The sequence below is a fragment of the Meleagris gallopavo genome, chromosome 8 (genome assembly GCF_905368555.1).
Source record: "Meleagris gallopavo chromosome 8, MGAL_WU_HG_1.1, whole genome shotgun sequence".
Classification (NCBI taxonomy): Eukaryota; Metazoa; Chordata; class Aves; order Galliformes; family Phasianidae; genus Meleagris; species Meleagris gallopavo.
Window position 1 is genome coordinate 23,469,914 of NC_139411.1, and position 24,197 is coordinate 23,494,110.

At 40.4% G+C, this 24,197-nt stretch overlaps 1 protein-coding gene across 1 annotated transcript in view; it reads right to left on the reverse strand.

Annotated features, from left to right (window-relative positions):
• COL17A1 (collagen type XVII alpha 1 chain) overlaps window positions 1–24,197 on the reverse strand; it is a 36,182-nt gene that overhangs the window by 11,462 nt on the left and 523 nt on the right. The window contains exons 2-36 of the mRNA XM_010714675.4: window positions 23,619–23,663; window positions 22,814–22,912; window positions 20,780–20,911; window positions 20,317–20,364; window positions 19,366–19,401; window positions 17,704–17,751; window positions 17,166–17,309; window positions 16,078–16,233; window positions 15,321–15,392; window positions 14,203–14,268; window positions 13,772–13,837; window positions 12,562–12,726; window positions 11,953–12,039; window positions 11,775–11,819; window positions 11,036–11,185; window positions 10,247–10,462; window positions 9,605–9,643; window positions 9,154–9,180; window positions 8,647–8,673; window positions 8,113–8,175; window positions 7,834–7,938; window positions 7,275–7,328; window positions 6,587–6,622; window positions 6,411–6,464; window positions 5,989–6,024; window positions 5,763–5,798; window positions 5,154–5,216; window positions 4,787–4,822; window positions 4,349–4,420; window positions 3,958–3,984; window positions 3,242–3,277; window positions 2,657–2,692; window positions 2,344–2,424; window positions 1,442–1,477; window positions 665–745 (exon numbers count right to left, since the gene is read on the reverse strand). Coding sequence (XP_010712977.2) covers window positions 665–745; window positions 1,442–1,477; window positions 2,344–2,424; window positions 2,657–2,692; window positions 3,242–3,277; window positions 3,958–3,984; window positions 4,349–4,420; window positions 4,787–4,822; window positions 5,154–5,216; window positions 5,763–5,798; window positions 5,989–6,024; window positions 6,411–6,464; window positions 6,587–6,622; window positions 7,275–7,328; window positions 7,834–7,938; window positions 8,113–8,175; window positions 8,647–8,673; window positions 9,154–9,180; window positions 9,605–9,643; window positions 10,247–10,462; window positions 11,036–11,185; window positions 11,775–11,819; window positions 11,953–12,039; window positions 12,562–12,726; window positions 13,772–13,837; window positions 14,203–14,268; window positions 15,321–15,392; window positions 16,078–16,233; window positions 17,166–17,309; window positions 17,704–17,751; window positions 19,366–19,401; window positions 20,317–20,364; window positions 20,780–20,911; window positions 22,814–22,912; window positions 23,619–23,663 — 2,520 coding nt within the window. The remainder of the gene's footprint in view (window positions 1–664; window positions 746–1,441; window positions 1,478–2,343; window positions 2,425–2,656; window positions 2,693–3,241; window positions 3,278–3,957; window positions 3,985–4,348; window positions 4,421–4,786; window positions 4,823–5,153; window positions 5,217–5,762; window positions 5,799–5,988; window positions 6,025–6,410; window positions 6,465–6,586; window positions 6,623–7,274; window positions 7,329–7,833; window positions 7,939–8,112; window positions 8,176–8,646; window positions 8,674–9,153; window positions 9,181–9,604; window positions 9,644–10,246; window positions 10,463–11,035; window positions 11,186–11,774; window positions 11,820–11,952; window positions 12,040–12,561; window positions 12,727–13,771; window positions 13,838–14,202; window positions 14,269–15,320; window positions 15,393–16,077; window positions 16,234–17,165; window positions 17,310–17,703; window positions 17,752–19,365; window positions 19,402–20,316; window positions 20,365–20,779; window positions 20,912–22,813; window positions 22,913–23,618; window positions 23,664–24,197) is intronic.

The following is a 24,197-nucleotide window of genomic DNA, read 5'->3' on the forward strand; positions in this document are numbered from 1 at the left end:
TGCACAAAGATGGCTATTTGGCAAATACCATTTATGGCTTTATGCCCTTCTTTGCCCTGCCTCTTTTGCACACTTACAGAGTCCCTAGACCCTAGGAGCACTGATTTTAAGTGCATCACATATCTAGGACTGCACAGAGCAAGCTGGCACTTTGCTCAGGACACTGCTAAACTATTCTATTCTGCTCTGCTCTACTAATTACCATCTTGAAATAGCATTTGTTCTCCTGTGAATTCACCCTCTAACTTGCTGAGATATTCTTATTTCCTTCCTTCCCTGTTCTTCAGATTAACATGCTCTTTTAAACTTGTTCTCCACTTACAGATGGCTCTGTGTTCATCCAACATAGGGAACTGCCCTGTGCAAACATGGTGACCAAAAGGCTAAACTGAGGCCCTACTGGTTTCCTATTTATGTCCTGAGCCTGGTACCACCTAGTTAGTTTTGAAAGTACTTTGGGATGCACAGATGAGAAGCAGGGCAGAAGAGGAGGTATGTGTCCCGCCATGGTAGCATCCCACCACCAAACACATGCACACACACTTGCCCTATGGCCTGCTGAGGGCAATGAGGCAGATGCACCTCCTGTTAGCTGTAAGCAGGCACCAAGACATCCAGCACCTGTCCAAGAAAAGAAAAGGAGTAGAAAGCCAGGCCTACTTACTCTGAGATGCTAGTGATGAAACTTCTGTCCTGATAGTTTCTATCACAGCTTCACCTGCAGATCCCTTCTCACCCCGTGGACCTTTTTATAAGAGAAGAGGAGAAAGCAAATTAGTTAACAGAGAGAAGCTGACACTTTGTATCCACTCCTCCTCCCCCTAACAATGGGTTCAAACTTTGCTTATGTGAACTGGGAGCCTGAATTCAGCCTCTGAGTCTGAGGGATGCTGGCCTCAAATGTGGAAATGACTATACAATTTGCTCTAACAGGATCATAGAAAAATAGCTAAGAGCTCTTAGGAGAGTCAGCTCTGCTCAGGCCTTTCCAAACAGATGTCTATCTAATTGACAGTGGTTTCAATGACATTATTACCAATTTCACTCTAGTTTGTTCTTGCACTTCTCTAAACAGTAGGAAGCATCCAGCCAAGCTATACCCCTATTACAGGAAGGCAACTGCAGCTGAGAAGTACAATAGAAATGCCAGCCTCCAGAAAAAATAACAAGAGGAAAAAAACCCGAACATTTTCAGCTTTCACATCACATTGGTTTTCTTACTATTCCCCCCCTTCTCCTAGAAACGAAAAAAAAAAAGGAAGAATGGAAATTCTTTAAAAGATTAATTAAGCCCAATAATGCAGTAAAATGAACTGAAAGGAAGAAAGCCGCAAACAAAAGGGAGCGAGATTGTGCCAACGGCTTAGAGACTAGAAACAAAAGAAAACTTGTGAATTCCATTTCCATAAGGAGCAAAATCAGGCCTGATAGAGAATGGTACCTTGTTGTCCAGGGAGACCAGCTGGCCCAACAGGACCTGGTTTCAAAGTTGTTTTTTTTTTTAAAAGAAAAAAGAAAAAAAAGATTGTATTAGGTTTTCCTGGCTGTATTTTATAGTAGCAGAAGAGAATCAATAGGTCTTTTATAAGAACAGAAAATATAATTATTTATTTGCTCAATTAATAGAATTGCTATGGGGATATGAACTCATCAGCATCTCATCATGTATTACTTGAAGCTCTGGAAAAGAAGCTTATTATCCATCCTCCAGCAATTGATATGCTCAGTGCCTCTTGGACTGGGGAAATTACCAGAATAGCACTGACCACAGCAGAAATGCAACAGACTGAACCCTCCTCTTGCACTGTCTGTTGCAAAGTCTTGATCTACCAAACCAGCTCCAGGATTAGTTCCAACTATACAGCTGGGAGAGGCACAGAAATGCCATGAAAATCAAAGCCCAGTGGGATTTCTGTTGTCTTGAGATCAAAGGTAAGACTGGAAAACACATACTGACTTCAATTCTAATGCAAGGAAAGAAATCAGACATAAGCTTCTTTTCCTGAGAAGCAATAAAGTTTGCATTGAGTTGCTGAATTTGACCTCTCTCTAGCTGGTATTCATCAGATCAAAAAAAAACCAACAGGGTTCCCTATTTTTTCATCTTTCAGCCCTCCCTTCGCCCCACTCCTTTGTAACTGCCTCCCTAACTCTGCCTGAGATATTGGTCTTTCTGCAGGGAAGGGTGAGAACCATGAGTATCTAGACTGCTTGAGCAGTCTTGCCTCCCAGACAGGTTAGTGTGGAAGAGACAACAAACATTACATATTAAATTAAAAACTGGATACACAGCAATGCAAGGTGCCTGCAAGAAAAAACTCTGCAGAGGAGCAGCTTCCTTACCTGGAACACCAGGAGGTCCAGTGGGGCCCATTGGTCCTGGAGGACCTGGTGGGCCTGGCAGAGCAATAGTTGATGAACCCTCTGAAACACAAATACAGACACTTGTACACATGCAAATACACACACACGCTGCAAACATGTAACAAATCTGTTCTCAAGGAATGATTTGACAATCTGTAGTATGTGTGTTCTCCCAAAACTGAGAGCTGCCAGTATGGGTCTGGCACACAGTCAAAATTAATTTGGAGGGGATAACAAAAAACAGAAAATTGTCCAAAAGTGGAAGTGTTTGAACTCTCACAGCAGTACGTACCAGCACTTATGACTTTGCCTGGAGCTCCAGGTTCTCCTAAGAAAAGGAAGAGATAAATGTGAACTTCATTTTTGGGAAAGATCTGTCACTAGCTCAATTATATTGTCTTATCTCTCTTATTAAACATGTGATTTCTATTCTCTTTGCCCTTGATCTCTCATCTAAGAAATCATATTATTAGAAGGTCATGGAGGAAGTAAAAGAGCCTGCTTAATCCAGAGATCATTCAGATTCTCTCTGATCTTTCCAAGCACCATATCTGCCAGAATAGACAACAGGCCTAGAGTTATCAGAGGCAGGTGCACAACTTCCATTGCAGTTACCACACATCATACTCAAACATCCAAGGTAGAACAGATTTTGCTAAGATTTTCTCTTCCAGAGCTATGCTGAGTGCCTCAGCAGACATCCTGCATTTCATGTTTGGTCAGGGAGGTTCTGGCTATTGCTTGTTCCACAAACCTTCCTTTCCTAAAGCCACTAGATGCCACTGTTGATTCAGAGACTGGTCAACAGAACAGATAATCCTCTCTAAAATGAAGTGCTTAGAAAGAAAACAAGTATTAAGGAAGAAACAATACCCACCTTTAGCCCCTGGCCTGCCTGGGTTGCCTGGAAGTCCTAAAATTAGGAAGAAGAACAATTTAAAATAATTAGTAGAAACATTGTTTGTTCGGTTTTATTCATATACTCCAGTGAGCTTCACTAATAGATTTATAGAAGGCATTTCCTGCTCCAGAATCTGGCTTTCAGCATTTGTAAGCAGGTTGTGCCTACTTCACAAGGCAGAGGAATTCATGGTGGACTGAGCTGGGAGTGTCCTTGGGCACAAGTAGGAGCTTCCCATCTTTCACTATTCCCTAGGTTTGCTTGTAACTTCTCACAGATACTGCTCCCTTTTTAGAGGCTCCTGGATAAATTTCCTGGTGATCTGGCCCCCCCCGACTATTCTGCCTGTGGAACGTCACATTCTTTTTTCCATCTCTACTACAACCCCCCCTCACTCCTCTGTTTCTGCTGCTAATTACAAGGATTTTTCAGTGATATACAGGAAACTAAACACATGCTCCAAGGCTCTGCATTCCTCAAAACTTATGCACCAACCATAAAATCTATCTCAATGCAGAATCAATGCGGAATTGCAGAATCTAATCAATGCAGAAACCTCAGGACATTACTTTGGAAGCCCTGAGTTGTAGAGAGGGAAAATTAGATTTTTTTTATTATTATTATTAATTTTTTTTTGAGTCCATACCAAAGTGCATCACTGACAAAAATCTGGAACACGGTGAGAAGCCTACCTGGTGGTCCTTGGGGTCCTGTGAGACCTAGGTGGGAAAAAAAGGCAAAAAACCAAGGATTTTAAAACAATTTTTCAAACAAATGTTGGGTAGAAGGAAGAAAAGGCGAGATTACATTTGCTTAAAATCACAGCACACTAATGGTGCAAGTCAGCTTAGCACCTGGTATATAAACTGAATGTTGGCTTCTAGCAGCTGAAATTCTTGTTTGCAGTGTGCACAATCCTGAGATCACAAATGGTCTCAGATTCCCTTTGTATTTTATTTTCATTGCTTTCTTACACTACAGAGGTCCTCCGCCAGCATTAATTTCAAAATAAGACCAGAAATTTTTGACAGAGGTGGATTCCTGACCAAGAAAACATTGTTTTTGTTCTCTGTATGCTTTTACCTGGCTCTCCTGCATCTCCAGAAGGACCTGGAGGGCCTCGGGCTCCTGGCATTCCCATGAGACCTGGTTCACCTAGAAATATAATCATGTTAATGACATGTAATTCACAGATTTATAATCTACCAATTCATTCAAAACTTCATCACCTGCAGCACTCTATCTATTGTATCTCATAGCCAAGTGGACAGTTTCAGCATCATGTACTTGGAGATGAACAGAAAAGAGTTGTATAGCAAGAATAATTCTATCAGATTTACAGCCAGCTCCATTATATGTTGTATTTCCATGCTTACAAGGTTGATCTTATATAGTTTTTCTGAGACAGTGAGACATATCCTGCAGCATAAATTTACTGCCATCTTCTTCCACTCCTTTTACAAATCAGCCACCAGCCATGTCAGAAGGTATTTGCTCTTCTACCTCAGAGGAATCTCTTACCTTTTTCACCTGGCTGTCCATCACGGCCAGCTTGTCCTGTTCAAAGAAAACAGATTATTAGGGACTGGGGAAATAGTACCACAGTTGCCCTGTCCCCCTACTATGCAGAGTACAGCCTTAAACACAATAAATCTCATTGCATTTGAATAAAGCCTTAGCTGTAGTTACTGAAGATCCTGAAAAGGTTCACTTGAAAGTGTAAGGACAACTTTTTGAGCATACAGATTAATTTTAGCTATTTAGAGAGAAGATTGGTGATCACTATCAATGACTCCACTCCCAAGCTCTTCCCTCATTTGGACTCATAAAAACAGATGAATAGTAGAAATTACAGTGGCCAAAAACCCAGCTATTTTCTGTTACACACCTGCAGGTCCTTTAGCCCCTGGCTCTCCTGGAGGACCAGGTATGCCTCTTGAGCCTTGTTCACCTGTAATTAGATGACATAAAAATGAATCAAATCTTGGTGAAGATATAATTTATGACTGCCAGTAATACTTGGTGCTTTGCAATTGAAAAAAGCACTGATAGGATGTTCAAAGTTTATGATTCATGACTTCTCTGGAGATTAGAAATGCTCAAGGGAAGCGAATGCATGGCATATGAGGGAGAATTTCCATCCACCAAAAATAAAATCGCTACCAAGGATAGGATCTATTTGATAAGAACTCAGGTACAAAAATAAAACTCCTATAACCAGTAACATCTTTATAATTTTTCAGAAAGCTATCTAGCATTCTCTGGACTATATATATATTATTTTATATATATTTTTTATTTTTTTATATATATTTTATATATACTATTTTATATATATATATATATATAAAATAATAAATATATATTATATATATTTTATATTAAATATATATATAATATATATAATATATATTAAGTGTATATATATATATATATAATTAAAACAATGCACATGTATATTTTACAAGCTGATACTTCAAGAATACAAACTACTGACCTGTCATTCCACGAGCTCCTTTCTCACCCTGATCACCTGCAGTACAAAAAGGAAGGACTCTGTGAGATTGCTTCATTGTGAAATGTTTCCATCAGAGAACAAGTCTGCTCTCTGACCAGAGCACAAAATAAGAAGACAAAGAAGAATACAGCTAACTCCCATGAACAATATCCATATCTGAAGGAACCTAAATAAGAGTCATATAAGATTTAATTGATTGATATACCTTTGGGTCCTGGGGATCCAATAGCTCCTTTCTCACCTGAAAGATACACGGATAGGTAGTAACAAGTCAGAAGGGAAAGGAATTTCAGGTACCAAGGAAATTCACAGGGAAATACAGGAACTCCATATCCAAGAAACTCAAACTGCAACTTCCTTTTCTTTATTATAGCTCCATCCATCATTATAGCACCCAGATCTCAACTAATCCTCATTCAGACTTTTCTATTACCTGTCTCTTCTGTTTCTCAATATTTGCTTGTAATCACTAAGTCTGATACTCTTCCCCTTCCCCTCCCCCTTATGTTTTTCTCTGCCTCTTACATCTCAGTGTGCCATGCTCAGGTCAAGTCTGTTGCTCAGAGTACTGCTGGAGAAGAACATCAGCTACTACCACTGTAACTGCACAGATGAAGGGAAGTTTACCTTTAGCACCTGGGAGACCTGCTTCTCCTCTAAATCCTTGAAGGCCAGGAGGACCTGAAGAAAAATGAGGTGAGGGAGTTAATTCATCCCACTCAACACTACAGAAGACAAGAGAAGGTATTGCTCCTTTTCTCTCTACTCTATAAGATGCCATAGCAAATAAAGGCAGCACTCACCTGGAGGACCTTGAGGGCCTGGAGAACCTATCGGACCTATGAATAAGGAACATAAATTTTCTTTCAGTAGCACCACAATCAGAAAATGAACAAACCTCTTCAGGTTTGCTCAACAGCATCCATAATCAAGTAGGTGTTTAGCAGATCAGAATGTCCCCAGACCCTAGAATTGGCATTATGGCCTCTTGAAAATCAGGATATTGAATCTATAAGCTTAATTCTTATAACACATACAAAGTGCTTTTCTTTAAAGTAAGGAAAAGAGATTAAAACCTTCTATCTTTGCTGGGATGTTGGGATCTATGGTTCAGGTACGATTAATTCTTTTGATCCCAGTTACGTGGACTGTAAAGCTGTAATGTCATGAACAGCCCATTAGGGATATGGAATTTATTATTTCTGAAAACAGAATAAAAACAGCTGGAAATGTAATACATCTTGGAGATTGATGTTTCAGGAAACCTCTCTGCTGACCCCCCCACCCTCCCTAAAAACCTCCAGGAGTTTATTGCTCTGAACATTATGTGTACTTACAAAAGTCAATTTTAGTTAAAATGAGGACTATTGAGCCACTTTTCTGATAACTGCAGTGCAACACAAATGAAGTAAGAATTTTAGAGAGTACATTTCCTCCTCATGGAGCACCTGGTTAATCTGCTAGGCTCTCTCTGTCTATCTTGATACTTACCTTTAAGGCCAGCAGAACCCGGGGGACCAGGTGGCCCTGGAGGACCTGCAGCACCTGCAGAATAGGAACATAAATAGATCCCATAGAATACAACTGTGATATCATTTTTCCATCCCCCTGTCTTCCATTATTCTCTATTCTGGCAAGAGTCATGAATAATCTTCAGGGTAATCTGCTGGTCAGTCAAAAACACACAAATAAACATGCACTGTACAAGAAAAAAATCCCATCTCACTGGGCTTTAGGATGAGCAAGATAAATTTCCAAGCTTTGGGAAGATGATGACCTTGATACTAAGTGGTTCTGGTTCTCCCAAACTCAGACTTGACTGTGAAATGCAATAAAACAAAACAAAACAAAAAAGCCTTATTTGTCCTTTGCAAGCTTGACACAAAAACCCTTTAGGACAGATTTGTCCATTCTGGGAAACATCTAAAAATGAAATTTAGATTTGAATAATCAAAATCAAATTCATGAAGTAACTGAAAACTCAGGACTAAACTCCACTTTTTGTCTATCTCTGTTTTATCAAAAAAAAAATTGGAAACCTAGTTCCTACCTCTATCTCCTTTTTCTCCAAATCCAGGTGGTCCAGGCTCTCCTCGAGGTCCTGGTAGCCCTTCTCGACCTCTCTGTCCCATGGGACCTTCCATGCCAGGATCACCTATAGAAAACAAAAGCCTTGTTAGAATAGTTGTCTTTACAGTTGGCAGTGGGCAAGCAGGATCCATGCCTACTTCCATGGTGGAAGGTAACGATCACAGCCAGCTGACGTCTGTAATTCCCCTGTCAACTATCAATCTACTGTGAGAGACTCAGCATTGATACATATGCTTACCCATGCTGCCCTTCTGTCCTTTTGGTCCTTCTGGTCCTTGGTGCCCTACTGGACCAGGAATGCCTGGAAAGAAAAACACAAAAAATGTTCACAATCCTTACCTGTGTACTGTGAATTAATAACCTGCAAATTAGTGTAACAACCTAAGGGACTCAGCAGCTGGTAAAGGATATACTACTTGCAACGTGGGTACTCGAACAGGGATCTCTTTAGAAGAACCCAATACATATAAGAGCACGAGAACACTGTACCAAGTATTCACATAAATGTGGAACACTTTCAAAGGTAGCCTGGGATCTTCACACTCACAGATTAGACATGTTCAACCATACGGAAGTCAGGCTGAGACTTTGCTTATAACCAAGTATCTGTAGCTCAGCATCAAGGCATTAATCAAGGGACTAAATCTACCTTCTAAATACTGACTCTTCAGAAAAATCACTTTGAGCTAGATTTCTAGTGCAAAATTTGTTCTTGTCAGTGGTAATGTCACTAAGAGTTCACCCCTCAGAGGGGAATTGTGCTATTGCTCACCTGGGACACCGGGAAGCCCTCGATCCCCTACAGGAAGAAAGCAATAGGTCAGTTAGGAAAAGGTTTTCACTGTTTTTCACACTGACTAATCCTCGCCCCCATGTAAAAAGGAATTTATGTTCTTGGTGTGTTTAGAAGTTCTACCTTCCCAGCAACGCCAGACTGCATCCTTCGTATTTATGCAATAGATTGAATTATTCACGCTGCATGAAATTCTCTCAAGCACTCTGTGATTAAGCCAGGTATGGTTTCATTTCAGGAATGACCGTCAACCAGATAAAGGAAGTTCCAAGATTCAAAGTGACAATTGATCTCTCTCCAATTGTGATCTCTAAAACTGCCTTTGCCAGGAAAATTGAAGATAATCACAAGAATATCTGAACCATCGGATGCATGTTTCCATGTCTAACTTCAGAAGTAATAAACATTCACATAGGCTATACATATATGCCAGGTCCTATGGCAGGCTGCCACAGAACCAGAGACAGCAAGAAACTCCAGACTCACCTTTAGGACCTTGCAATCCCATGTCACCTGAGAAAAAGGGAAAATAAAATAAAATCAGGAGAAATCCTGGAGATATTTCTCATTTTGTTGTTGTTTTTCTAGTTGTTCTCTAGCCTTCAATAAAACATGAACAAGTTTTGGATGAACAAGGACACTTCACAACTGCACAGTGCAGGACCAGGCCCATCACAGTAGTGACATACAAGATCTGGCCTTTCAACACTCTATAATGCATTGCGTGATTGTTTTTTTTTTTTTGTATTAATTCTGCATGAAACAGGTCCCCCTACAGTTTAAATGGCAAACCAGCTTCATATTCTTTAAGTATAAACCAGTATCAATTTTCTCACTGCCAAGTTCCCCTAGCCCTAGTGGCAACATCCATTCCAAACTTGAGCATTGCTAGAACCAAGTAATAGGACAAGGGAAGAGAAAGACTGTAAGGCTATACCTTTCATCCCAGGTTCTCCTCTCTCCCCTCTGAAGTAGCCTGCAACAGGAAGTGAAGGTGGTGTTAGACTGCATTACACAACAAAATAGCTAATTGCTTTGCATACAAAGATTCCTCTAACTGGATTTTGAAGCAGCAGACAGCACAGGCTGAAAAACAATGGGAGTTTCCTTGAGAAATTTGCCCTTTGCCAGCCCTTGAACTCCTTGGAATTACATGAAACTTCTGAAGCTGGAAGAATGTAGACTCCTCACTTCTTAGCCTGCTTCCATCAAAACAAAAGTAAATAATATTTTCCCTTGCTACTAAAAGTAGCACAATAAGCTGTGGATTCAATTTTATGTGTGCAGTTCTTTCAAAATGGAAAACTCGCTTCAGCAAACAACACATTCTCGTGCAGGATGGCATTCCCAATTTCCTTTTTTCTCATCCTGTTAGCTTTGATGGATGCAGCACCAGCATCAGTGGCAGCATCCTGTGCCCCAGCAAAGCTTATCTGTGAGGACAGGTGAGGGCTCTGTTTTTGAAAGATTGCATTGCAATCCAGAGGTCATTGTCTTTTGGCCCTCAGGAAATAAAACTCATTCATTTCCCTTTAAATAATCTGGTCCAATGCACCATCACAGTATTTACACTGCTCACCTCGTTCTATTTCCTTGTTCAGTCTGCTCTTCACCATCAACCAAACTGATTCTTCATTTTCAAAAGGGAAGGTTGAAGATGGTGCCACACCATGAAGAAAGTCCACTTTAGAAACGTCTTTTTCTAAATATGGATTCCCTTGGTTAACTGTCAGGAAGCTGTGATTTATTTTTTCCAGGTTGTCCACACGAGATTTCAGCTTTCTCACTTCTTCCGCTGGAAGGTTAAAGTAAAACACTAGTGAAACTGTTGATGCAGGCATGTGCCTGAAATACCAATTTCTAATAGCGGTGACAAGGCAACACCGTGACAGCTATGGACAATGAATTTAGCAGGATATATTTGCAACTCTTTTTTTAGCAAGGAAATCTGGAGTTTCAATGATAGCTTTGGAATGTGTTAGTCTCTGAAGAGAAGACATCTCAGGAGTTTCCCTACCCTTCTCTCCCCAGAAGTATATAATCTCTTATAGAAGGTTTATATTCCTTATTCGTTCTTTGTCCATTTGTAATATTTTGGTGGTGGTCACAATTCTGAGTACTGAATGTACTCCTCTGGTAGCGAGTTACAATTCACTTGGCTTCTTTCTGCCCCACAGAACATTTTGTTCTTCCATATAAAACTCAATCCTGCCAACAGAAGGAAGACCCTATCTCTGTATCTTACCCTTCTCTCACCTTAGCAGCAATCTTTCTGGACAGGGATCCATAGAGGTGGGATTCTGTTCAGTCTCAAATTTAAATGCACAGAGGCCAGTGACCCAGGCTAGTTTTAGTAGTCATTTCTTACCCAGAGCAATGAGTCCAAAGAGTAATCCAAGGAGAAGCAACCATGCCAGCAGCAAACCCAGAAGCCATTTCCACCAGCTACAGCAGGAACCACAGGGACACCAGGACGGTGCTGATCCAATTGCACCGCCTGCATCACCATTTCGTATTTCTGGAAGAGGCAATTAAATGGTAAGTAGCTCCTTAATTTCAGAGTCAAGAATATCTTGAGAATAAGGATTACAAGGTCAGATCCATTATACAAAGGGTAATGGAGAAAAATCTTTACATTTCACTCTGTGAACACTGGGTGTTACTCTAATCCCTGTGGAAGCTGTAGACAGCTTCCCAATGGGAATTCCAACAGAGTACAGCAGTCAGCGCTTTTTAAAATAACTGCTGCAAAAACACAATTGCTCTGGGGTCTATTTGTTCTACAGTTCTGAGCTGTAAGTAACAGCAATAGCCAGAATGGTTTGATCCCTCTCCTCCCCACAAATCTATACCGATAGCAGATGCACTCTGCTGTCAGCTAGCTCATTTTCTCCAGCAGTTAAGAAGTGCCACAACTGGCCAATCATCCACAATAAAATCACAGGTAACACTTTCTGTGGCATGTGCTTTGCTCATTACAGCCTTCTAAACATGACCTTCCTTCGATGTCATCATGCAGAGATCATTCAACATGCTCGAGGATAACAGCTTTTTGTATGCTGTGCTTTGATGCTCCCTCCAGTGAAAGTATGAATAGCACCGCTTACCTGCATATGTTTCTTTGTCCCTTGTTGGCGCTGATTTCAATCCTCCTGTAACAATAAAAGAAGATTTAACAGTCTTTCCATACAACACCAAACTTGGAGCATGGATTTGCAGGGAGAAGGTGTTAATGGAGGCAGCAGGAGGTAGTTCTCTTGTATTGCCACAAGCAAAAACCCGTACCATTTGCATCTGATTTCAGGCCAGTATCTGCCACATAAGAGGAAAGCCCCTGCTTTTCTTTCTTCAAGGTGTCTTCTGCAAAGGATCCTGAATGGGAATGAAATGCAACTGAAAACATCACAATTGGAGTTCAACCAGGCCAATTCTTTTCTCGGAGTCTAAAAACATGGTTCTTATTAAGTAGCAACAACAGCTCTCTGCCAGTTTAAGCCAGCTGCTGATCTACCTGTTGCTTTTGAAGTTCTTGAAATCCCAAGCTTTGAGAAATGTCCCAGGGCACACCCTGGAGCTTCAAAGGCAAAAAACGCTAGGCCTAGATGCTGCTGATGTGGTTAAAGGCTAAATGCCTGCCAGAGATTCATGGGTGGCATACAGGCGTAGCATCCTGAACTCTCAACTCCATAGATAGACAAGACCCTATACTGGCAGAGTTCATCTGGCTGCATGCATAGGGCTGTTCTTATTATACATACTCCAGCCACACTGTTCTCACTTCAGCTACATCAAAGTCCCTTGCAGGGGATGTTTCTGATTCATATTCCCCCTCTCCATTTTTCTGTTCTCAGCAGACCCATATGCTAGTCACACATCCCAAGGAAGAAAAATTACCTCCATTAAGCCCAGTGGAAGAGGCACTAAAGACTTTGCCACTATCCTTGGTCATGACTAAGAGCTCCATCTCCTTCTTTGCTGGGGCATTCTCTTTCTCTAGCAGCAGGAACTTGCAGTCTTTGCGCAGAAAGTCGTCTCCCTGGGAGTTCAAAATGGTTCCGCCTGGAATATTGGTGAAAGACAGGAAAGAGGAGGAGATGGGTGCATATAAACAGTTGTAACTACAAGCCACAAATTTTTGTTCATCAAAACAGGGAGTCCCATTATGACTGGGGTTGCCGCTTCTATAAGGAGCCAGCAGGATACACATCAGTCACTTGAAGATAAGAAGAGCTGTGTGTCTCATTAAACTTTAGAGATGTGTATTTCACTAGCATGGGAACAACTTCTACAGGATACGAAGAGTGTACAGCATTCAGTGTACACAATGAAAGAACTCGCTCAGTGACCTCCTCTCTTTTCAAACACATCTATTAGAGAATCATAGAAATTCAGTCTTGAGAGATATCCAAAGGTCACAAGAGCCATCTCAAGCTAAAGAGCACCTTAAAAGAGACACTCTGTGAAGCACAAAGCACTTCATATACTTGGGAGCCAGGCACGGTTATGAGGCTTTAAACTCCAGTTGCAGAGGTTGAGTTCAATATAAATAAGGCTAAAAATACTAATGTGGCCACATTTCTGCCATTGGACAGTATCAAATATTCCTGGAAAAGATAAATCCCAGCCACTCAGGGACCACAGGCCAGTAGAAAGACCTCAGTTTCTCTCATAAAATAAAACAACCAAACAATAAAAAGCAAACAATCTGATCATGCATAAGTTAGTTCCTTGATTTTCAAGTGGTCAAGGCTGATACACCTGAAAAATAATACTTAGGTGTAACCTTGCAAATATTTTGGTTTCAAATGAAACATAGTATCACATGCCATCTTCTATCAGTTACTTATCTATTGAACAGAAATAGCTGCAATATAATTCTCCAATTTACCACAAAGTGGGAGAGATCTGAATCAGGCCAACTGATTTCTCATTCTGGCTCATTTACCTTCTTTTCTGAAAGCGACTAATAAGGGAGCTGGTGACAAGTCATGCTCCTGAAGAGCCACGTGTTAGTACTACTCAGATGGATGAATCTCTAATTCACTTTTATCATGAAATGTTTGTACAAAAGCTATGTCTAAGCAACTGTGAATGATAAACTCACCTGCTGAGGCAGACACACCAGTACTATTCATGGTGTTTGTCTGAGAAGTGTTCTTCATCCCATATGCTGCAACAATGAAATCCCAGAATGAAAAAGATGAAGGATAGCAAGGTACCTACACATACCAGACTTGGGCTATACAACATTCATGGATCTTTTCTCAATCAAGGCACCTAGTAAAAGTCGAAAGAGCAAGGGCCTTCCCAGCAAGCAAGTTTATAGTGCTTACACAGGCACTGGAAGCCACTCCTCTATGTGCAAAAGAGAAGAAACGTTCCTCAAAATCTCCTCACACCACATTGCTCCACACCAGAAGATGGCAATAAAGGAACCTCTGTCCATATGAACATCATAGTCACCACAGAAAAGGTGGGAGAATGTAGTACACATCAGGGACTCCCTTATTTGCTCATGCTTAAATGGTTTCTGACCTGCAGAGGCTGCAGTGGCATTCAGGGCTGAAGAGCTTGGTGACAGATTGTTTTGAACTCCAAACACTGCAAAGAAAAATCAACGCAATGGGAGTTAGAGAAGTCCTGCAGTGCAAGTGGTGTTCTGGCAGAAAACAAAATAAAACCAGTGATAATAATAATGACCTCAGAGAATCCTGTTGGTTAGAAGTCACCCTTAGGGCTTTCAAGGAAATTTGTCAGCTAGCTAGATGCATCACAATTCTAAGCATTCCTGTTCAAAACCTTCCTTACGAAACATTTTTCTTTAGATCACTTTGCATTATGTTATTATTGGCCCAAGAATATTAACAGTGACAATTTTAAAACATCAACTCAGGTTAGATTGGAAACCTACTTTCATGGCTGCATGGACATTTCTGGAAGTATGGGACTTGGGAAAACAAGTACATTTCGGAAACCTGCTTGGTGTGACTGGAGGAAGTTTAATGAGACAATGGCACACACTGTGCTTCAAAGTACTGTCCAGAGAGAAGTAAGCACTTGAAGGTGGTGCCTTCAGTGTCAGAATCACTGTGGCACTATCAAATGTAGTTTACAGACTGCTTTCATACACTCTGCTCTCCCGAGGCTCAATCAGAGAACCTGCATGATGGCACAACACACTGAGTAGGAAAAATGTGCGACTGTGTAAGGAAGAGAAGCACTCTTGTGACATGGAACAGCATCAACCAAAAGTCATAAGTTAAGTAAAACAAAGGGTAATTATAGGGAAAACTGACAGCAGTAGGTCTTTATGGATTAGGACACATGAGTTTAACTTTCAGAGGGTTATCCTGAGTTATCCTGGGGAAGAAACAGGCTGCTTCAAAAGTCAAATTACTAATCTTGGAAAATAGCTGTTTTTCCTCACTACCTAAACAAAAGTACTTAGGACCTAATGTCAGCTATGCAAGCTATACAGCATATACAGAACAAATCCTCTGTAAACAGAGAATAACTGTGGTGTACAGACAAGCTGTTGACATTCAGATGAGGAAAGAGAAGAAACAAAGTAATATGGGCAATATTTCATTGCATGTGTCTGGCAGGTACTGTGGCACTGTGAAAGTGTGAAGGGAAGAAGAGAAAAATCTGACCTGTTGAGGAAGTGCTCAGGCCTGTGTTCAGAGTATGACTGCTGGGAGCCAGGTTATTTGGAACACCAAAAACTGTAAAAAGAGGAAGTGAAATGTTATCACTTCTACAACCCACAGAAATTAGTTAGCATGATTGTAAAGTAATTGCACAGAGGAAAAATACTGGAAATTGTGACCTGAAATCACTCCCTTTACTGAACTCACAAAGTTGAGAAGAACCTATATCAGACAAATTGCAATCATGAGATAATGTGAGAAAGCAACACTTTTGCTAGCATGGCATTATAAACTTTCTTGTACTTCTTTTTTTTTTTTTTTTTTACTCTAACAGCATCCCCGGCATTTGGAAGTGGGTCTTGCAAGTTATAATCACTGCCAACATCAATTGATTAGATCTTTAATGTTAGAGGACTGCATGGTTAGGACTAGTTTTTCTTTCAATTGACCAAGATAATTCAAAGTTCAATAGTCCAAAACTAGTTTTGATAGACAGTCTGGCCTCATTTAAGTAAATAATAAAGCTATAACAATTGAGACAAATCAGGCAGTCAGGACAGCCTATCCTCACAACAAAAGACTTTCAAGTACAAATGTCGTAGAATCAAAAAGCACATAATTACAGAAAAGCAGAGAAAACCCAAGCATATCTTTGCCACCTCAGTTCTTCCCTCATTTTAATTCTCCTAACTGTGCAGATAAGAGCACTGCTATTGACCCAATTTCAGTGTGAAGTTTTGTTCTTACAGACTCGGCATACCTGATCCTGTAGAGTGAGACATTGCATTGATCAAGGAAGAGCTCTGGCCCATGCTGTTATGGTATCCTCCAAGGGAAGACCCAGCAGGCAGAGTTGAGGACCATGTGTATGGAGGGAGGGCTGTATTTAGTACAGTTGTATCGTATGTCCCTGACACTGTAAAAAAATAAAATAAACAACAAACAAACAGTAGGGACTAGGCTTATGACTTAGTATGCACTGTAGGTTTACATGGCAGAGAACTTGATTTGCCTTCAATTTCAGTTACTTTTGTTGAGTCCATGCAACAACTCCAGGTTAATGCAGTATAACCAATCTCAAATGCCAGCTGATTACAGCCCATTTGAATTTAAAAAAAATGGAATAAAGACTGACATGATAGCCTGACCATTCACAAAATACTTTGAGAAGATTTCATTGTTTACAGATGCTATGATACTACAATAAAACATTTAATGTACTTTGGTCCACAATTCGGTTAATCCTGGACCAGGAGACCTAGAAATTTTGCTTCCCACACACGTGGCTCTGGTTCAAAATTCCCAGTTTTAGAAAAAATTTTAGTCATCTGAAGGTAAAAAGGCATTGCTTTTCCTAGACTCTGGTGGAGAACAGTGGAGTGAATATGAACAACGCTGCCTCAAGCACCACAGGGAGGCTTATAGTTAATGAAAGCCAGTTATAATATTCTAAATAGTATTTATAATACTATCAAGTTCTACTGATCTCTGAACCTGCAGTATGGCCAATAAATTGAACACTGATCCAAATGTTGTCTTCACTGCTATCATCATTTTGCTCAGCAATAAGAAATCATACTGCTCTAAGACATTTATGTAGAGCTCTTGTCTCTGTCAGCAGCGCCTCTGAATCAAACCTGCTGTCAGCAGGATGTGTCTTAATTTTATAGAAGTACACAGTTCACCACCCAAAGGTGGTCCTGGACAATCCTCCAGCATTTTGCTCCTTTTTCTGTGTCTGGGACAGAGACCATGCATTCTTACGCTGATGTTCTTAGCAGCTGAGAATTTTTATGGTAAAAATCGATAGTTTGCAATGCTGGACTCTTCCAAACCTCTGCCACATACCTGACTGAGAGCTCTCAGTAACCATTTTTGTCTCCACCACAGCTTTTTTTGGTATTGGAAGGGTACTTGATGATGATCGAGTCGGGCTGCAGCTGGCTGATCGACTTCCTTTCAGTAAACGTTTTACATCATCCAACTCTGTCCCTGGCATGAAAAACAAGCATCCAGATTTATCCAAAAGCCCTTGTTTCATTGAACAGTAATCCTGCCCTGGGGATAAACCATTCAGTGGAATTTACTCAGGAACATCTCAGAAGCTGTATTTTTCAGGAGTGCCATTGACATAACAAAACTTCATAGGCTGCATTTCAGGGACCGAGCACAACTCTACCCTTGCAAGACAACCATCTAACCCACAGCATGCTTCCTTGTTCAGTATGGGGAAATAAATGAAAGTTCTTACAGCGGGAATAAAGGATGACATGCTGCTATCTGTCATCATGAAGACTGGATTCACAAGACACCATAGACATATCTAGAGCAGCAGCACACTCTACGTTATACCTGACCCCCCCAGAGTATAAGCTGTGGCACTTACATCTGCCAGAGGGAGATGCGCTCTGCAGCCGGACTCGTATTTCACTCTCTGTGAAGAGAAAAAAGCAGATCATGAATATGAAGCGCAATGTATTTATGCCTTGAGCTGAGAATGAATCTTTATGCTGAAGCGAATTCCTTTCTTCCTGTTGTCTGTGTTACCTTGCTGCTCGATCTAAGCAGCACTCATGCCACATATTAATTTCTTTTAAATTGGGTTATTTTTGTTTTAGGGTTAGATTTTAATGTTTTTAATTCAGAGAGCTGCATTTTATTTCTTGCGTGCTTCTGTTGAAGTCAATAGCATTGTCAGTGCCAATCACATGAAAGGCCTAATTATACAGTCCTCAAGCACATTGATATTCCCACTCATCACAATTACTACTATTGTTCTACTAGATAAAACCTAAAGAGTCAAAAGAAATTTCAAGATTTCAAGGCTTACTAAATACAAAAGTTCCCTAATACTTCTTGGGTAAAATTCATACCATCATCTCTATAATGGGCTGTAGGATTTAGGCTCTTGCAACCTGCTGCCTTCCATTTTCGCTCCTTGAATGTAACCCCCTACTTTACCAAAGTTGCATTGAAATAAAACTGTCAAGTCACAATCAGACATTTATTAATCCAACAATCTTTCCAGGTACTCCAGTTTATTACTTACTGGCTTTTACTGTTCAGCACAAGAGTCTACAGAGTTAATCCGATTTGTTGGGAAAAGCCTTTAAGCTTACTACCTACGAGCAAGGACATGTGACTCATGCTCCTTAAGATGAAATCTGACAGTGCATACACTCTCAAAGAAACACTGGCTTCAGCATTCAGGTAGAGAAGCTGATTGATAGATTGAGACAATTTTCTGAAGTAACATGAGAAGCTGAAGCTGATTCTCAGGTATCTGTTTTATTACATATGGCCTAATTCTACTGTGCCAGAGGAGACTGTGAAGACCTGAGGTAGAATAAATGGTAACTGTGACATCCTCCAGGAGGAGAGTGCAAGAGCATACTTTGATTTATATCCACTGCCAAAATTAACTTGGATAAAATGGCATTATAGTTTTCTCCTCAAGCAACTGGAAACAGATATTAAACTCTTAGTAATATAAGCTTGCTTTCCCCAGTGCTGTTAATAAATTACTAGAAGAGCTAAATGATTTAAACAACACAGTTTCACAGTGAGCTCACTAAGCAGACTGCAGCAAGTCCATAATTTCTTCAACCTCTCTTTACCACCAGCATAAGACCATTTCAGGGAATGGCCGTATGGTTTCCAATATAAATCTTGGGGAAAAACATGCATGTGATTATTGTAAAAACACCAGAGTGGAGTCACAGAGAATGGCTGGACTGAGTTTGTGGTAGTGAACAGTTAAGATGGAAAACTACGTTCTACACCCCCAGAGTTCCAGGTCCCCAAAGAGATCCTCCTTTCTGGCACAATGCTAACCATTACGACTTTCACTGGAGTCCTGCACTGAGCTTGTTTAATAGACTGTTCACACGTAAAATGGTTCACACCTGCAGTGGTGTAAATCCAGGCACCTCATCAGACTCTAGACTCGAACCACTTTGATTCCAAATAAGGAGTAGGTCCATCTGACACACCCTGAGTCACATCAGGAAAAAACAAAGAAAACTTCTAAAGGAAGAGTACCACTCACCTCGACTTTGGCTTCGCCCTCGTGTGGAAGCAGATGCTGTGAATATAAGAGAAATAAAAGCAATATTAGATTTTTACTGCATTTGACACCTTTGAAAATGAACAGATGGATATTTGAATCTTCAAATCTTTCTCTGAAGGCAGAAACTCATGCAGTAAACTTCTTTACTTGAGGCACAGCTGGGGGGCATTGAAACCCCAGTTTTTGCCAGGACTTCTTTAGACATGAGGTATCTCAATGAATGTGTAGCACCTTAGTATTTCTGGACCAATTGCTTTTTCTATTTGCACACATAAATGTTGTTCAGAGATAATGATTTTCTATTTCAGTAAGCCAGTAGGAAGATAATAGGCCTGTTTACACCATCAACCATGGTCAGACACTATGAAACCCTGCCTCTTCCCTAAGCCAGAAAGACAGCCACATCATATTGCTTCTCTACCTGCACTGATATAAGAAGCATCCCAGAGTTTGGACAGAGCAAATTCCTACACGCTGGCAATATTCAGTATAAATACAACACTCGATAGCCAATTCATCTTTCCAATTACACCACATAAACACGTTGAAGTCTAGAAAAGAGTAAGTGGTGGAGTATATTCAACAATGGTTCAAAATCTTAAGGGACTGCACTTTCTTGCTTGGGGCTATTCCCCAAGGTATGAAACAGCAGATGTTGTCAAGTGTCTTATGTTCTCCTGCTCATGCTCTATACCATATTGAGACCTTTTAAAGAGTAGCTGAAGGCAGTAGGTGTATTGTATTATGCAGCCTCTGTTGGATCTGTACTAGCTGGAGACCCTGCTGTCAGCTGCATTAACAGTAACACCTCTGAAGTCACAGAGTTGCAATGGCTATCCAATATAGAGGTAACATGCAGAAAGTCTCTGCAGTCACCAACTCACATGACCTTGCCATAATGTTCAGAGAGACAGTTCTGTAAGAACATACCAAACTCTTTCCTGGGGAACTCTGGAGAAGAGTTAGCACTGGAGCTCCCTGCAAATAATAGAAATGGGTCATTAATACTTTTTAGAAGATCATCAAGAGCTTTCCAAGTATGTTTCTCGTACCTGTTTAATTCCACTGAATAACAAATGTTTCCAGTCAAAAAGTATTCAGGATTACTCATGAAATAGTATTCATGAAATAGTATTCATGAAATAGTATTCATGAAATAGTATTCATGAAATAGTTGCTAACGTCAACAAATATACTCCTCTTAGGAATGAGTGATAATATAAATAAGACTCAATCATTAAAATGCCTCCCTGGTGACTTATTTCCCAGCAAAACCCTGTAAGATGGGATTCTTGCGCTATTTAAGACAATTCTGAATTAACTTGCTGGAAGACCCAAGCGACCTCAGACTGCACAACATAGCTCCTCTTTTCTATGGAATATTCTGTGATACCTTCATATGTTGCATGGCGGTTGACATGGGTTTTTCTTTCAAATGTTGAGCCAGGTGATTTGGTGAGAGTTGAGCTAGGAGACTGTGTTTGTCTGTAGCCAGACGACGATGAATTCAATCTACCACTTCCACCTATTAGCAAAACAAAACACTCTCAGCAAATTGAAGATATGATCTACATGTACACTCTGTATGTCCTTTATGTTTGTGTCTTCTGAGTTGGACAGATCTGCATTAGTATCTCAGACCTACAGATGAGAAGAAAAAAAACCCACCACATTTGGATGTAACTCTACTGTCCTCAGCACTCCCTGCAAAGAGGAATTTATCTTTATGGTTTAAAAATGACTTGTCAATGATTTCACTAACTGCGGGTTTTGGCCTAGGGAGATAAATGAGACTTTTGTGCTGAGCACCTGGTTATAAATTGGCCTGGATTTTGGTTTGGATACAAATCCACCTGTAAACTCCAGTGTTACAGGACAGTCTAAGAAATCTTCAAGATGTTTAAACGAAATGTAGTATTGGAGGATGCCATTCACGAGGCAAGGGAAAGAAGAGATGAGCAAGCTTCCCTTTCAAAGCAACTAGCCACAATCTCACTTAGTCATGCCTTAGTCAATCCATTTCCAGGAAATGTGATAGAAGCATGAGTCAGGCCCAAGGCTGTTTGGAGATTATTAGCAGCTGTAGTGTTTAGACAGATGAAAGTTTCCTTTTCTAGTTCATATCACTGCTGTGCAAAAAGAACTGGGCAGCCATAAAGAATGTGTGGTTTGTGGAAGGATCAGACTCTTGATTGGACTCTTCTATGAAATCTACATTGGAGATAAAAAATACATTGGAGTATGATCAGAGTGACAGTACAAGGGTAGCTCTGCGATGAAGGCAATATATGCAAGCTGATCAGTGGGATCAGACTGATCAGACTGGTTATTGTTTAACTATCGCTGTAAAATGAGAACATCCTTGTGATCTCAAAGTGTTTTCTAACTCATTTTCTCTTCTACGGGGATCTATTCTAGTTTGCAACTTTCCACTTAATTGGGCAAAAAGAACTACAGTGACAAGCAGACCTCTTTTGGAGATATTTTGCCAGCAGAGTGGGAAAGCAAAGATAACCAAATGCTCTGCAAAACTTAAAGAAGTTCAGATTCTTTTCTCTTCTTCCACACACTGAAAATAACTAACACGGAGGATACAATCCCACAGAGTCATTTAAGTTAGAGCTCTGAGGGATGGGCACTCAGAGGGATGGGTTCTCAGTTAAACTGGTGCCAGTCTAGACAATTAGGTTGATATCTGCACCAGAGTTACATCATATTTGTCCAGAGGGGAAGTGATTCCACACTCTGACCTTTAATTGAAGAAGATGAGTATATGCCAGGTCTAGAGGGTATGCCTAATTCTTCCTTTGAGCTTCCATACTGCACTTTCCTCTCTTTGCCAGCTCTTCTGGAGAATGTTCCTTGTAAGGATTGTTATCCAGTCTGTCCTACTGTGAGAGAGGTGCACTAGAGAGGAATTGTCTTTATGGAGTAGATTAGAAGTACTGATTCAGCACATCCAGAAAACACGTAGACCATTCAAAGTGCAAAAGCCACAGATACCTTGACAAGAAGATAGATTCTATGAAATTATTTTATTCTACTCTACTATAATATTCTAACATCAGCAAAATCAACAAACATTAAACAAAGCCATCTTCTGAACAAAAATGCTCAGAAAGACTGTGATTTGAAAAACTTGAATAAAGAAAATTTTCATTTCCAAATGACTCAAGGGCACCTGAAAGAGAGTTTTTCAAAGGTTACCAAAAACTACCCTGAAATCAAGTTTTCCTTGCAGAAAATGAGAACTTTGCCATTCACTCACTCATGCTCACAACCAGCTTTAAGGAGAGAATACCTTTGCTTTGAGTATTTGCCTTCTCTACTTTAAGAGAGAAGGCATTCTTCTCACCCCTGCCCTGACTCTCTCCTCAGTCCATTGATGCTGCCTTTGGTTTTTGTTACTGATATTTTCATTCCTTACTTGAAGTCACATAGCCACTGCTGTGGGTGTAAGACCTCTTTTCAAATCCACTTCCTCCAGTGTGGGACGATGTCTTGAGTCCACTACTGCTCCCTCCTTCTGGAATAGACGAGGGCAAAATGAGATTCTGTCACAATTAAAGATGAGAAAAACAAAAATACCACAAGATGGGGCAGAAGGTACCCAAAAGCATTCTCGTACTCAGTTCCATGGACAGCTTAATGTCTGAAAAGGCATTAGAACTGCAGAGAAGTATCTCAGCAGAGCAGATAAGCATTCAAGATGCAGACTCAGCAAGTTTGTAGTCAAGTTTTGATTTGGGCATGGGCTGGAAGATGCTCCTGTTAACTCTCATCATAAATGAGATAGTGCAATCCCTTTCCAACCCTACTGCAGAATAGACAATTCTTCCCTATTTGTTACACAGGCATAGAAATTAACTGTGACATCTGATACTATGCAAAGGGATTTATTTGCATTTGTAAGCTAAGATGGCTAAGATGGAGGCCAGAGACTCATCACTTTTGATGCTTGTTCTCAAGAGACAGTCACCACTACAGACTCTATCTGGGTGCCACTCTTGAACAGCCAGGTCTACCAGTCTTAGTGGACTCTGGGGCTTTGTTACTGCTCCTTCTCTCCACCAACAAGAATTTTGGGAGAAGTATTTCTCAAAATAGCTTGTGTTAGTATTTCTGCACTGACACCTGCTACACTTAGGGACTTATGAAAGTAAAGAAGCCAAATAACACAGCGGGGCAGCAGTCACAAAGCAGAAGTAATGCAGTGGATCACAATTACTTACTGGGTGGTAAAGATGTCAGTCTTGTAGTCACCGTCTCTGTAATAACTGAGGAAAGAAAAGTTATAATTCAGAAGTTATTGCATGTTCATCTAGTCAGACAAGATCAATGTTCCACTTCATTCCATGGAAGAGCATGAATTATTCAAATAAGATTAACTCATTTAAGGAGAAGTCCTTTGAGACTATATTGGCTGGGGACTGAAAGCTGTGTGTTTTCAAACTTCTGTCATGCTACAGTAACTAAATGCATCACTGCCATGAAAGACTTTTTTTTCTTTAAAAAATTCCTGGAAACATGACAGTGATATTATTTCAGGGCACTACTGAACCACAGCAACTGCTGTAAAAGTAAAACCCAGGTCAGACTCCTTACTAGCTTTCTATGGAACCAGCTTTAGCAGAGGGGTAGGACTAGACAATCTCCAGAGGTCCCTTCAATTCTGTGATTCCTACTAGCTAATTCCCACAATGTCAGCAGAATCCTGTTTTACCCTATTTTTACACAAAGACAAGAAAGATATATAATAAACAGTTTGTGCATGGCATTTATCTCAGAAGCAGAATCCAAATGTCTATACT